Source organism: Opisthorchis viverrini (assembly GCF_000715545.1).
Source record: "Opisthorchis viverrini unplaced genomic scaffold opera_v5_244, whole genome shotgun sequence".
In the NCBI taxonomy this organism is placed as follows: Eukaryota; Metazoa; Platyhelminthes; class Trematoda; order Opisthorchiida; family Opisthorchiidae; genus Opisthorchis; species Opisthorchis viverrini.
Window position 1 is genome coordinate 775593 of NW_008751900.1, and position 14335 is coordinate 789927.

General features: G+C 45.2%; 2 protein-coding genes across 2 annotated transcripts in view; one reads left to right on the plus strand and one right to left on the minus strand.

Annotated features, from left to right (window-relative positions):
• The window catches only part of T265_08903 (hypothetical protein), a gene marked incomplete at both ends in the record, with an annotated part of 70436 nt that extends 64355 nt beyond the window's left edge, over nucleotides 1-6081 (plus strand). Inside the window, 3 exons of the mRNA XM_009174831.1 lie at nucleotides 911-1333; nucleotides 2866-3171; nucleotides 4760-6081. Of these exons, the coding sequence (XP_009173095.1) occupies nucleotides 911-1333; nucleotides 2866-3171; nucleotides 4760-4867 (837 nt within the window). The remainder of the gene's footprint in view (nucleotides 1-910; nucleotides 1334-2865; nucleotides 3172-4759) is intronic.
• T265_08904 (hypothetical protein) lies at nucleotides 4398-5556 on the minus strand (the record flags this gene model as incomplete). Its single annotated transcript, XM_009174832.1, has 3 exons — nucleotides 4398-4561; nucleotides 4585-4654; nucleotides 5335-5556. 3 exons carry the CDS (start codon nucleotides 5554-5556, stop codon nucleotides 4398-4400), a joined length of 456 nt encoding a protein of 151 aa, XP_009173096.1.
• Nucleotides 6082-14335: the final 8254 nt, after the last annotated feature.

Below are 14335 nucleotides of genomic sequence, written 5' to 3' on the forward strand. Positions count from 1 at the left end.
TATATATATATAGTACTTTGCATATTTTTTACGCAAAAGCCACCTTACGCACTGTTACCTCTCTACTTTTTCGTGATATCGGATTCCGGGACAGGGTTTAGTTGACCTGAAGGACGTCTCACGTCAGCGCTATTCACCAACGACCGGAAAAATTAAGCCCGAGCATGGTGCTATCCAGCTTATGTTCGTTTACAGCACTTCATAAAACAATGTTGGAATCTGGAACTTCAGCTTCATCGCTAATTGTGTTGAACATTAGCAGTCCGAGGTTTCAAACCGTCCCTGGTAATGCCTTGGAGGCACCAGTTGCCATACTCCATAAGTTTCCATTTATCATCTGTCACAGCGTCCATGTTTCCTTTAAGAAAACCGGGACACAGATCGCTGTGGCTTTCAGTAGCCTGTTTTTGATGGACGGGTGGATGTCGTGCTGATTTACATAGATTCTGGGATCAAAAACCACCTTCGCCTCCGCAGTTTGAGCTGTGTAATCTTTCTTTAGCTCATCTGGACTAAGCACTTGCTTGGATCGATGGAACTGAAAAATAAGTTGGCCAACGTCATAACCTCATTCGAAATCCAAACTTCAAGATTTGTCATCTTTTCCAAAATATTAGTGTTATTATCCATCATCAGCCTTCAGTACTGATTATTGAAAGACGCTTGTTTTTTCTCTACCGTTTGTCATCTGGTACACCACTACACTAACTGCTCTAATTTGGTTTATAGATTACTGTGGTGTAAATTCCATGCTTTCGGGTCACATTCTATCTATTAATAAATAGCCGAGTTTCCATTAAATGATGGTCTATTTCTGTTGTAACGAATGAAACTAATAGTATCTCACAAAACGGTTAGTAGTAAATTGTATCGTAATCAAGCGATCAACCTTTGCGCCTTTGATTTACAGAGCATCACTGATGAAGCTATGGTTCATCTTGCGACAGGGTGCACGGAACTCCGTGTCCTGGCTGTTTCACACTGTTCCATAACAGATCTGGGTTTACGGGCCCTGGCTGGTACCCTATCCCCGACAGCCTCTGCATCTATTTTGGGCCATAATGGACCAGGTGCTCATCAGAATGGAAGTGCACTAGTTCTCCGAGTACCCGCACCTCCGACGGCCAACGGAAATGCACATCGATCCAGCGCTGGTGAAAATAACGGCGCAGATGGTGATGCAGGGAGTGGGGAAACGGTCAGTCCTAGGCACCGACGACGTTCGCCTCCCCTTCCTCTTGTAGGCTGTGTTCATCTTACCACGCTCGAAATAGCTAGATGTACTGCCATCACTGATATTGGGCTGACTGCCGTTGCTCGTGTTTGTAACAAAGTAAGTTCTTTCCTTGGCTTTTCCCTTTGTGTATTATTTGTACATTTATAGTTCTGAAAACCTCGTTTGCTCCCCGTCTAATGGCTTTTCATCAAATGATAAAAGTGATTTTTTCTTAACTTTTCTGAATAAGAAATTAATGAAGTGTAGAATCGTTATTTTTCGCTTTGGATGGTCTGAGTTATATGTATATGTCGGTTGTTTGAGTCAGCTGCGTGTTGAAGCTAGTCTTGTTAGTCATATATACGTTTGAGTGTGAACTAATGACGATGGCCAATGTCACCGGGCTTGCAAATTCTCGAAACCAATACCTATGTTGTATCTAGAGCTCGTCGAGATCTTCCTTATGCTTGTTTTGTGCCTAAAGTTGTTTGAGTGAAACGATCATGTGGTGGAAAGCGGGTAACTAATTAATGTAATGCATTGTCTATGAAAAAGGCGAACAAATGACAGCAAACAATTAGTCTTGAAAATTTGGTGACTTCTGATCCGGATGTTTTACCTGCAGCGTACGATTTTGCATAAAGACTCATAAACAACGAAACAGTGGCACCGAATTTTGCTACTGTTTTGGGACAAAGTCAAAGTCAACCTTTTCTGCTTACCATCAGTTGGCGGTTGTCGAACTACATGAACGTTCGGTTGTCTTAGAGTAATCGTTTCTGTGGGTCTTCCATTCATCGGACTGGTTCTTCGGACGGTTCCGAACTCCCTTGCTTCTTTCGAATCGCCGGTGGAGTTTATTTCTTTTCTGTCGAGCGTGCTTTATGGTAGTTCGGTTTTGAACAAGCATGGTCAGGCTCCAACAGCTCCCTGTGTAGGTAGTGTCCTTTTTCCAGCGTAATACGTGAAGTTGGGGGGGGGGCAGAGGTTTTGTTTGTTGGAGGCCTAATACTCTAAATAAAGCTAAAATCAAACGAGGTTATGAGAATGTTACTTTTTGACCACTTTGATACGAGAGTTTCATGGTGCGCCTTCAAAGCACGGCGTTGGTGAATCCAGCCACCGGGACCATTCTTATTTCTGTAATTGGACATCTAAGGAGCGCACTGAGTTGCATTCAGATTAGGACCACTTGATTTGTTTTTCATACGTAAGACTTGCTTCGTTTCGCTTTATTCAGCGAGCATAATGAGGACTTGTACGATGGTTATTCCGTTTGTGTCTGATGTAAAAAGCTCCCTACTTGCTTACTAGTGAATGTTGCCAACACAGAGATTTTACGCACAAAAAATCAGGTCGCAAAGATTTGTTTCTTCAGATCTATTCTCTACACCAACGCTTACCTTAACGGTAGAATGTATGGCGCATTGACAAAAGCACTGAAAAGACTCTTGAACTCCTACTGACAATCTGATTTTTATTTACGGACGGTGGGCATGATGTCCTTAATGAGGAACTCCCAACTCTGGTATATTTTGATATACACTAAGATTGTTTCTCATTCGGTTGCGTATTGTTTCCCAGCGGTCCGGCATCCGTTTTCGTATGATTGCGGCCAACTCTTTGTTAATATTTCTTACATTTTTTAGTTGGAGAAACTTGACCTTGAGGACTGCGCTCTTGTCACAGATGCCTCGCTAGCTCAGTTAGCCGTACACTGTCCACATTTGAACAACCTCATCCTCTCTCATTGTGATCAAATCACCGATGAAGGCATTGCACGTTTGGCCGAGGGATTATGCGGTCCAGATCAACTACAGGAATTGGCTATGGACAATTGCCCTTTGCTAACCGATACGGCATTAGAACACCTGGGCAGTAACTGTCGCCGATTGCAAAGACTGGATTTATATGACTGCCAGCAGATAACAAAGCAAGGGATTTTCAACCTTGAGGTTGGTGTACCGTTTGATCTTCTTTTGATGCCCACTTGGTTTAACATATGCTTCCGTTACCCTTACGTTTTATCCTGTCACTGAGTGCCCACCTCGACTGATTCGTCTGTCTTGTGGACGATGGCTGATTGAGAAACCATATGTGAATCGCTCCGTGGCAAAAATCACTCAGTACGAATTCAATGCGATACATTTTTTCTGAATCGCATTTCCTTGCTTTACCGCAAATCCCGTAGTGTGCAAACTTTTGTCGGCAATGACGTGCAGTTAACCAGGCTGTCACGTAACTCACTGTCTAACCAGTTGTTCAAAAATGAAGACGACCCAACAGTCATTTGTGGATTGCTTATTTTATTGTTAAACCCAAGGCACGTGTCTGCAATCCACATCAACAGCTCAAACGACTTGTTGGTTTTGTGTCCTTTGCATGTACTCTCCACGTTGTTGACAATTTCGCCAGTGCTTCACTGTTGTTGAGTCCGAAAGACCGAACATGTGGGCATTGTATCAACATAGTGGGAATCATTGAAGGTTGCCTGTGATTTTTTTCAGGAAATTGGTTATCTCTTAGGATGGCAAGGTGATCTTCCTAGATTTTAAGACTAGTCAGATTCATCCATGCAACTTTCCTATTCAGGAGCTACGAATGAATCATATGCTTCAGTCTCATTTGCTGCAAACTATTGAGGCGTAATTTGGGATTTTCTCTCTCGTTAATTCATCAATAATAGACAGCACCAATGGACTCCCCTTGCATATCCGTATGGCGGTGACGGAAGAGGACGGTTGGTGCGGAATAGTGCCAATTCGCATTCCCTTCCAACCCCAGTACCCGTCACATTGGTGACGAATTGACGAACGCAGTAATGCCGTCCCGCATAAATCGTCTTCTGTTGGTGTTATCCAAGTAAACCGAAGAAATTTAGGTACTTGTGCTGAAACGCTTTTCAGGATACAGTACAAAAATAGTTTTTCCTGCGGATAAGATAGTGACCTACTACTCTTGTGTCCCTGGGCACTTTCGATTTAGAAAACCAGCCATGGTCCCGATAATCGGTGCACAGGTTTTTATGGATAGCTGAGTAACCGGCATGACTTTGTTTCTTATTGCGTCCTGAGATCATTAAGGAAATACACATCGATCTTTTCTGCAACATCGCTGTTTTACTGACACCTAGTGTGCTCGTTTGGGAAAGCGCAGAAAACTTGTAATTTTTTGTCGCTGCCTAAATGGCGTAGCAAATGAATATTTGCGGGGTTCTTATGATTGATTCAACTGTCTTAAGGTCAAATATCATTTTCCCGCACACTGATAGTAATCCCTCTAGATCACTTAGTCCGGTCACTCGAACCACGTCTTTCCACCTCATTGCGATATCAGGCCTTTTTACTTCGCGATGCAGAGAAACATACGGATATTGTCCAATTTATGCCGCAAGGGATTCAAGGTGCGCTGACTACCACGATAAGTGCAGTTTATATGCTGGATGGCGAAGTAGGAGTGGGTTTCAAGGTTTTGTGTTTTTATTTTTCAGCACATTATCCATAACCAATTAACCTGAATTAATTCACCATCTCTGTGCTTCAGTCTCAATATCCACATCTTCAAGTTCACGCGTATTTCGCTCCGAGCACTCCTCCGGCCACTGCACTAGAGCGAAGGCGACGTTACTGCAGGTGTTGTCATATCGTATGAGGCGACGTGCCATCTTGTCATTGTAGCACCTGCAATTTCAGGTGCTATGCTAAATGGTCTTTCCCAATTTCTCGTTTCGGTCAGTGCCACTGTTCGCGCAGTTCTTAGAACATCTGTTGATCTATTCCTACCACTCAGTTCAAGTATGAAACAGCTCCCTGGGTACTTTTGGTGCTTCACTGGCCCCTCGCGGAATTCCTGATCTATGTTCCTTTTTCGTGATCTCAGTCTTTCGGGCTTTTTCACCAATGCCCCCATTCCGGTCCCGAGTATATGGTTTGATCCCCAACCTATCACTCGCCTCGAGACGTTCTACTCACGACCACCGCACCGTCCGTCTATTTCTTCACGCGCGGTCATTTGCACTTCATGTTCATTGTCTTAGACCATACTGCATTTTTGTGTTCATCTCGCTACTCATGAAAAAGTTCCTCTCCTCGGATGACGATTCCCGGTTTTTGTTACACGTTCTTTTTTAACTTCCTTTGCATGTCTCCAATCCCCGTGTTTTCTCGTCCGGTTGCTTGCGTGAACTTGTTGGTGATGATCAGATCGTTTTTCCTGTGACTATCACTCTTTTCTCCCTTTGATGTTTCTGTTGACAGCCAGCGCAGGTTCGCGTAGCAACACGTGCTGTAATGTTTCTTCTGATACTGCATTACACTGACGCAACAATGATGTTGCTTCATCACTCATTCATGGTGTCGTATCTCACTCAGTCGACATGTTGTTTTTTTCGCCACTTGGATTTCATTTTATCTCATTGTCGGTTATTCAATATCACAAAGACATGATCCTGACAACTACGCTGTTTGAGACTTCCGTTCCACCGCCATCTCTCTGCATCTCTTTCTATCCCATTCCGAACCTCGCCCGACTAATCAATTACTCGGATCCGCGTTTTAGCGCAATCTTCGCCTTTTATCTCGTCGCCTTTGTGGTTACACTCGCATATGCCAACATAATCCCAAAAACGCTTATCTCAATTAAACACCGGCTATATCTATATACTCCGTACCATCAACTGTTACAACATTATAGGATTCTCCGAACAACCACCGCCACTGACCTCTTTGTACATGGTGACATTACTGATTTTCAGGGAGAATAGGCTTGCAGTTTTTAAGAAGTAATCGTTGATTTCTGTTATCATTTGAATAGCCGCGGTACATTTACATATATTGCTGAATGCACAATCCCACTCGGTGTTTTATCCTCTCTATTGATTACCTCGAAAGTTCGATTCGTTATTCTGAATTGTTTATAGGACATCAAACATCACATAATTGCTACCGTCATATCGGTTTGTTAGAATTTCTTTCATGCTGACACCCTTCGCCTTTGCACACTGAATTGCGTGTGATGCCAGCAGATCAGCGCTTTATGACCTACATGCAGTCTAAGTTTCACCCACTGTCCAGCTCCTCATTATCATGAACGGTGACAGAAACATCGGTGTTCACATTGGTGCTTCACTGCCGTACATCCACAAAGATTGTTTGGTTGAATGTGAAGTTTTAAAGTGAAAACCGAATTGTGGATGAAGGAGCGACATGGTGCCAGCCTATCGCAAGTATTGAAGCACGCACACGTCCTAGCGATCAAACAATCTGGAGAGAAACAGATGACACGAGAACCACCGCCACTTCTCGCAATGTCTCCAGTCAAGCATAGGAGGGGTCACGGGAACCTTACCCTGGAAGGCGGACCACACCAACAGTCCCTAAACTCTTCGTAATCCCTTTCACACCCCTCTGTCATGTAGCACGTTGTCTACCTCTCAGTTTGTACTCTAGTGGAGGAAGCACGGAGAACAGTAGGCGGACCATGTTTCGGCGTGCGTCGTGCACCTCTGTACCAGCGTAGTTGCTAGGTGTTTTCCATGACCGAGGTACCCGTTTTATAATTACTCCGTTACATCATTTGCCATCGACAACGTTTCAGACATGTCGGTGGTTAGAAACCTGAAGGAGACTCAGTTGGCTGCCCGCAGAAGTCCTACAATAATACAGACCTTGCTGCAGCCTGGTACACACGACCACGGACACCCGGTGGTATGTCTTGTTGACGCCAAAGTGACGCAACTTAACAATCGCAATTGGGATCTTCCAGAATCGTACACTGACTTCATCAAGCGCACTTCCATCGAAGCCAATATAACCAACGGGAAACGTAAAGTTTGCAATATTCAGTGCTTTTCCTTGAAATATACGAAGCATATTCTGAAGCATCACTTTGGACTCTGAAGTTTTGAGATGAATGCTGAAAGATGGAGTGATGGTGGGCAGGAGTTTTACTTCGTCGTTAATTGTTAGGATGATGTCTGCGTACTGAAGATCGACTAGGTTCTCACAAGCAAAGATAAAGGCACCGGTGATTCGAAAACCTTTCAGTGTGCGCGTCATCATTTTATGGGGAAGTTGAACTAGAATAGAGAGAGTAAACACTTTCCCGAGTACCACTTTTTGTAGGAATGCTTTTAAGGGTTTCACCATACAGTCGCACTTCACGAAGTATATCAATATAGGGACCTGATTATGTTCACAAACGTCTAGGACATCTGGTCATGTGCACTGGCCAATCAACCCTTGAAGTCAAGGAAAACCAAGATTGTTGGTCGTTTTTACACATGGCGTTTCTTTAATATCTGGTGGCAGTTGAAGTTGGGGTCCACGCAGCCTGTATTCAATCGAAAACTTCCTCGGTGCTCACGCACCAAGGATTCGTGTGCCGCCGAAAGATGACGAAGAATCACTGATGCCAGAGGTCCAACAGTTGACCGTGGCCGCTGGCGCATAATCCAATAAGGTCGAAATACTTTTAAAACCAGAGTCCGGTGCTGCACAAAAGGCAACTGCTGTGCGCAGCCGCATTAGGAATCAGACAGTAATGCCTTATTTCCTGCGCCTTCGGGTTATGCCAACCCCCTGCAGCCGATCAGATCAGTCTATTGAGTCATCGGCCCCGGCAGGTCCCCTACATCCTCCCACTGCCTTGTGAGTCAGGCTTCTGAGTCAAAGGCTCAAAGGTAGGGTACCTCAACAAAACTCCCTTTCTTGGCCTGGGCAACCGGGAAGTAACATTTGTCCGCTCAGTTCAGTGTCCACTGATGTTCCTCCCCAACCCCTTCCAACCGCACAAGCAAACGTCGCTGGGTCATTTGACTGTCATTTATCTGATCGAAGGGCTTTATGCTTCTCGCTGTCTAACAATGAACAAAATAACACCGTTCTAGATCCACGAGACCCTTTCTATATTTGGGCTTTCAACGTCCTCACTGTGTCAAATTCGCAAACGGGCAATGCTTGCTAAAACCTCGAAATTTTGTCTCCGAATCACGAATACTAGACCCATGCAGGGTTATGCATCTCACAACGTCAAGGATGAACTCAGTTCTTTCACTTTTCTCGCTCCATGTGTCTGGTGACCCAGAAGCAATGACTCGTGGAATATATGGTGTGGGTGTTTTCAGCCCGAGCTGAAAACGCTTTGCTTGTTTGGATCCCTGTGAATAATCGTCTTTGCGCCGTCCAGTTATCCAGTTCAGTCAACGTCAATGCCTCGATATAAAAACGGTGCCTGTTTGTAGTCTCGGCTTATGCCACAAAGGACTTCAGTTCCGATGCTGAGAAAGATACTTTCTACCGAGAGCTACCCGGGTTCACTCGTCAAGCACAAGGCACTGATATTTTGATCCTTGCAGGCGATCTGAATGCTCAAGTAGACCGTCTTAGCTCCTTGAAATCACATTTGGGCGGTCGATTCGGAGGCGATGATCGCCACACAGACAACAAAGATCGCCTACTTCAGTTGTGTGCTGACCATGAACTGTTTCTGGCAAGTACGAACTTTCAACATAAATGTTCTCACCGCATAACCTGGCGGCCACCAACTGCGAATCAACCGTGGACCTAGTTGGACCACGTGGCCATCAGTCACCGGTGGAGAGCCACATTTCAAGACTGCCGTTCTTTCTGGGGCACACCACTTGATTCCGATCACGCCATGGTATGTGCACGCCTGACAGTTCGTTTCCCTTCAGGCCCTCGCAAGTCAACAAGAAACATTCCAATGCACTATCTTCGAAGAACAACCGTAGTTCAGCAGTCTCGATCTGAGCCATCCCAACAACTCTACAGTGTACCAATACTATGGTAGCAGTGAGTATGTGGATGAAGCGTGGCAAAATGTGAAGCTATGTTAGTGGCGTTCAGTTCTGTCTGTCCGACTTCTCCCATTCGACTACAAGGCCACTGGATTTCGTCGAGATCGCTATCAATGATTGATACCGGGAAAGTCACACCAGCAGGCAATGAGTTCGACAGCGCACACAAGTCCCTCAAACGCCAAATAGTGAAGAGCCTAAGGAAAGACCGAGAGCTCTGGTGGATATCGAAAGCCCTATATCAACTGATACGATCGACTGGCTCTAGGAAAGCAACGGTCAGTAAAACAACAGGTGGAAAAGGTGGCTCAATAATTCACTCTCAAAAACGTCGACTGGAAAGATGGGCCGAACAGTTCGGCTGGTCTCCTGCAACACAGCCTGTGGAGATAATACACACAGGCGAATGGAATGTAAACCTTGATGGCGCATCGGAAGAAAAAATAAAGTACGAAATATCCGTACTGAAATGTGACAAGCCACCAGGACCGGACGGTCTGTATCCAGCCCTCTTCAAAGAAGGCGGAGAATCCCGGACGATCCATCCGACAAACATTATTGGTGTTATATGTGACGAAGAGAACGTGCCTTCAGAATGGGGCATGTCGACGGTTATCCCCATCTTCAAAAAGGGTACGCAGACGCTGTGTGAAAACCACCGTGGCATCAGCCTGTTAGCTGTGGCATCAAAGGTATTCTCTGGCCTTATCCTTCGAAGTTTGACTGAACACAGGGAGAGGCAGTTCCGTGGAAACCAAGCTGGTGTCCGTCCTGCAAGAGGATGCATCGATCATATCTTCACCCTCCGACGGATTCTGGAAGAACGACACTGCTTCCAGCAACCAACAATGGTTGTGTCCCTCGATCTGAAGGCTGCCTTTGACTCTGTGAACCGCCATGCATTGTGGCATTATCTGTGGATCTGACCCTGTGGTGATGCAAACATTATTAAATAAAATAATTCTGCCTCACGGTTCGGCATGTGCTTCACAGGTGCAAAGCGTAAAGTGATACTGCAATACCGGGCGAGCTCGAGCCCTAGCCTCATGCTTGCGGATGAACCGATTGAGGTAGCAGACTAACTTGTTTCACTGGGCAGTTGTATCAGTCCCGGTAGTCTCGCGGAAGGTGATATTTTCATCCGGATCGGAAAGGCCAGAGCAGCTTTTGTGAACCTGCGTCACCTGTGGCGTAGGCGTGACTCAGCTTATCCGTCAAGGGTCGAGTATACAGTGCTGCGGTGCGCTCCATATTACTATACAGATCGGAAACCTGGTCGCTGCAGGCCGAGTACGTCATTGTTTGACCTTCTGTGTCTGCGGAGTACTGTTCGGGTATTGTGGAGACACCGGATAAGCAATGCTGAAGTACGTCGAATGGTATTCGGGAGAAATAACTCACCCTCGATAGATGAACCGATCACACTGCATCGGTTGCGGTGGCTTGGCCACGTGCTGCGTATGCCAGTCGACCGACTTCCTCGAACGGCTCTTTTCGCTCAAACAAGTGAAGGGTGGAAACGAGCCAGAGGTGGCCAAACATTGACTTCGCAGCGAAGTATAAAAGTCATTGCCAGCAAACTCAACTCCATTGGTCATTTCTGTCTTCCTGGATGAGGAACCAAGACGGACCAATGGTTGTCAGACGCCCCAGTCGCGCCCTAAATGGCGCTCTTGCATCCAAGCTATTGCCTTCAGTGTATAGCTCCCTTCCCAAGTCCCCACTTAACAGTCCACTGACTGTACTGTATTTACGCACCAATTTGTCAGCTCTCGCCTCCAATGCGTAGCTGCCACCCCCCCCCCAAATCATCGGTGGACGATACTGTGGCAGCTACAACCACTGTACGACAAGTACGCGGTTCTTAGAGCTGACGATGATGGTGTTACAACGGGAGCCAAACTTATGCCCCTGTACTTAATTCATACTCTGAATGCTCCTTTTGAAGATGAAAACTATTATCGACTGGCCAAGTTGTTTGAGACGGTTTCTTTCTCCAGAATACGTGCAAACCAGCTAAATTGTCACTGCGAGGAAGAATTCACTGTCAACCTTCAACGGAGCAGGAAGGAATTCATCGGAACGCGTGACATGACGCTTGAGTGTAGGTGTACATTCGGACACTTCTGAGGCTGAATATAGCTGTATTCACAGTCCATGTTAAAGAGCAGAAGTTCGGACCGTTTGTCAAGCTTTCGAGTAGCCGGTATTGATAAGTTTGTTCGGGGTTCTCGACGCGTATTTGTGTCAGCGGTAACTGATGGCCATATAGTGTGTTTGGATTTGGGACTAGTTCGTTGGAATCTGATGCTACAAAGTAGCAGTCTGCTTTCGACACCCAGCAAGATTTCTCCGTTGTCTGAGCCTTCAAATTAAGCCTAAACAACGTTTAGTGTATCTATCCGAGCGTTCGTCACTAGTAGCGACAATGTTGTATGAGCTTTTAGCCCTTTGCAGAAGAGCGCCTAGACAGCCATAGAAACTGTTTTTGATCCTAAGGAGATAATGAACGGAGAGGTGAAACCCACTTTCTAAAGACTCAGACGTTGCCAAACGAACAATGCGAAGTCGACTGTTACTGGGTATCCAACCAAGTAGAGACGCTTCTACTCGGTCGCTCAATACAATACACCGACATCCAGTCGCTGTGGCCTGCGCACCACCAGAGTTGCGCAACCGGAACCTGGGAGAGAGTGAGGGGCAATCTGTTCGGTACTTGCGTCCTGTATCCCTGTCTCTGATAGACAGGATACATCAATGCACAGGGGATCCAGTGTGTAAGGAAAAGTCGCTTGTTGTCTTGCTTGCTTCGGTGTTCGAACGATAAAGGCAACTAAATAGATCAGCTTCCGAAGTTTAAAAACAGCATTCCAGGTGTTTGTGATTGTTACTGAAGTCGGACTCATAGTATCTGCAGCTGAGCGTGATGCATGGTAAACACTGCGGTCAGCTCCGATACCGGGACCTAGAGAGTAGCTATCCCATTTTAGGCGCAGTAGGGAACACTGGGAAGTGTATTGAGAGAAATATCGGCAGTACTGTTTTCGTTTAGCCGCCTAGCCTCAACCAAAGCCTACGGCTCAAAGGCCGGACCGCAAGGTAGCGGATGGGATATCACTACAGTAGCAGAAGTTTTGGGAGGTCACCTTACCTGTTCCAACACGACATGGATGACTAAGTGGCTGTGCTTGCTAGACCTCTGTCTACTCACCAGCTGATAAGAGAAGTTGTGCGGGCACTAAAGTGAAAATTCCTAGTATGGATCAGTGAGCCGTACAGTCACAAACCACCGCACCGCGTTGCTCATTTGGGTCCCTCGTGGATTTTCAAGTAATCTTCAACCGGATAGTTCTCTAGCTGATGTATATTTATCCACATGTCAGTTGAATACTACTGACTGTCAAAATGCTAGACTAAAAATAATTTTGTACACGTGAGACATTGCGCTGTCTACTAGTCTTCCGCCCAATAGCTCACACTGTGGTCATACCATCTGTGGCGAAGGTGCAATGAAGGTTTGATTATCCCATGGTGTAAATCGGATACGGAAGAATCTACTCAAGAATATCTACAAGATTTTCGTAGTGAGGCAGCATAGACGATTGTGTCTGACAGACAAGAGACAGGTGGCACCGATATAGTTCAGAGAATATACTCAAACACCCTAGTATGATTTTCAGGTTGAATGTCCAGAACCATTTACCAGCCTTTCAGGTACGTCCATTTTCTGACACTCTTGTCGTGTCTGGATGATATACTCATGAGAGCAAATATCTGCACTAAAAAGCTGTTGGTCCAAAATTTTCAGCCAAGCAGTCCGCTATGGTGATTCTGTGTTGTGGAAGACGCGCAACTGTGGTTCGGCCACTGTATGACACCTAGGTGGCCCTTTTGAGGGATGCATTCCTCCATGCGATACGTTTAAATAATGCAACGAGAACATCTATGCGGGTATATTCAGGGTATTTTATTCTTTATTAGCCGAATGTGGGCTTCGTGTCTGTGTCTTAATTCGTGGTTAAACACGAGAACCCCGGATAGCTTGTACTTCTGTGACACTAGTTTTTTTTTGCGGCGTAATTTCACACTGTGAAGAAGCGGTAAAACAAAATAGCCTGTTATCCAAAAGTTACGAGCTGTTTTTTTTCATTTCCAGCCTGATGGTTTATTGTTAGTAAACCCACTGATCTGCTATAAGACTGATTAGTACCCGTTTGTCAACATAGGGTTAGAATATCCTCCATTAAGACGCTGCTCGCGGGATCCATGAAGACTGCGCAATCCACCAGTTTTGACTTTTTATGGGACCAGCCAGGTATAGTCACAGAATTCCCATCAATCTTACTTCACACCAAATTGGGCACATTCAGATACAGTTATCCACGAATAAATTTGGTGCAGACGGGAACTCCTGATGAACCCTCAGTAGTGCCAATCTGGAAAGTATTTCAATCCTTGATTTTCGTCTTAGCTGAAACATTAGGCGGTCTCCGTACTACGCATTCAGATGGGTAAAACCATAAACGAGGGATTTCGTTGCATTCTGGTCGAGCTCCTCTTAATATCAAATGTAAAATATGACTGCCAATTTCCCCACGTTTTAAGGATCATACGCCACGCAAATCTGATATGAAGTCGCAATGACATCAGATTATGTTTCTCACTACTTCGCATACAAATAAACCGAATGTAGCTGTCGCAGTACGCTTGTGGTTTGATGATGCACCTAATTTCCACCGCAAGCTATTGAGATTTCACAGGTATTCAGGCAGAAGTAGGTTACAAATTACAAAACCGACTTCTTTTTAACTCAGATCGACTGATGTAAAACGAGTGCTCTTGTGTAGGGACATCCGCTAAAGTAGATCCCATTAAGATGGAAGAAGATAATCACAATTCACTTCAAGTTTCGTGTGTTAGCGGATGTGTCTGCAAGCCTATAACCTTGTTCGGTTCATTGCGATGGTTGACTTCCTATTCTACCAAATAGCCTGCGAAAACTCAAAACCCATGACAAGTACACCTTTGATAATGTTTTAAATACCAAGAACAAACTAACTTCAGAGTAAACTGAAGCAAGAATACCCCACTGCTCAGACCAACAATTCCATCGAGGACTTATTCTGATTTCCAATTATTCCAAACCGCTGCTCCTTTCAGTGCCGTACGGACAGCCAGTCAGTCAAACCACCTTGTTTTTAAAACGAGGCACATAACTTTCACTTGGTTCTTTTGGTACGCTAGAATTTTGGTGTTTGTTGGTCTCATTTTTTTTAAAGTTAAGCTCTATTTCCAGTACCTTT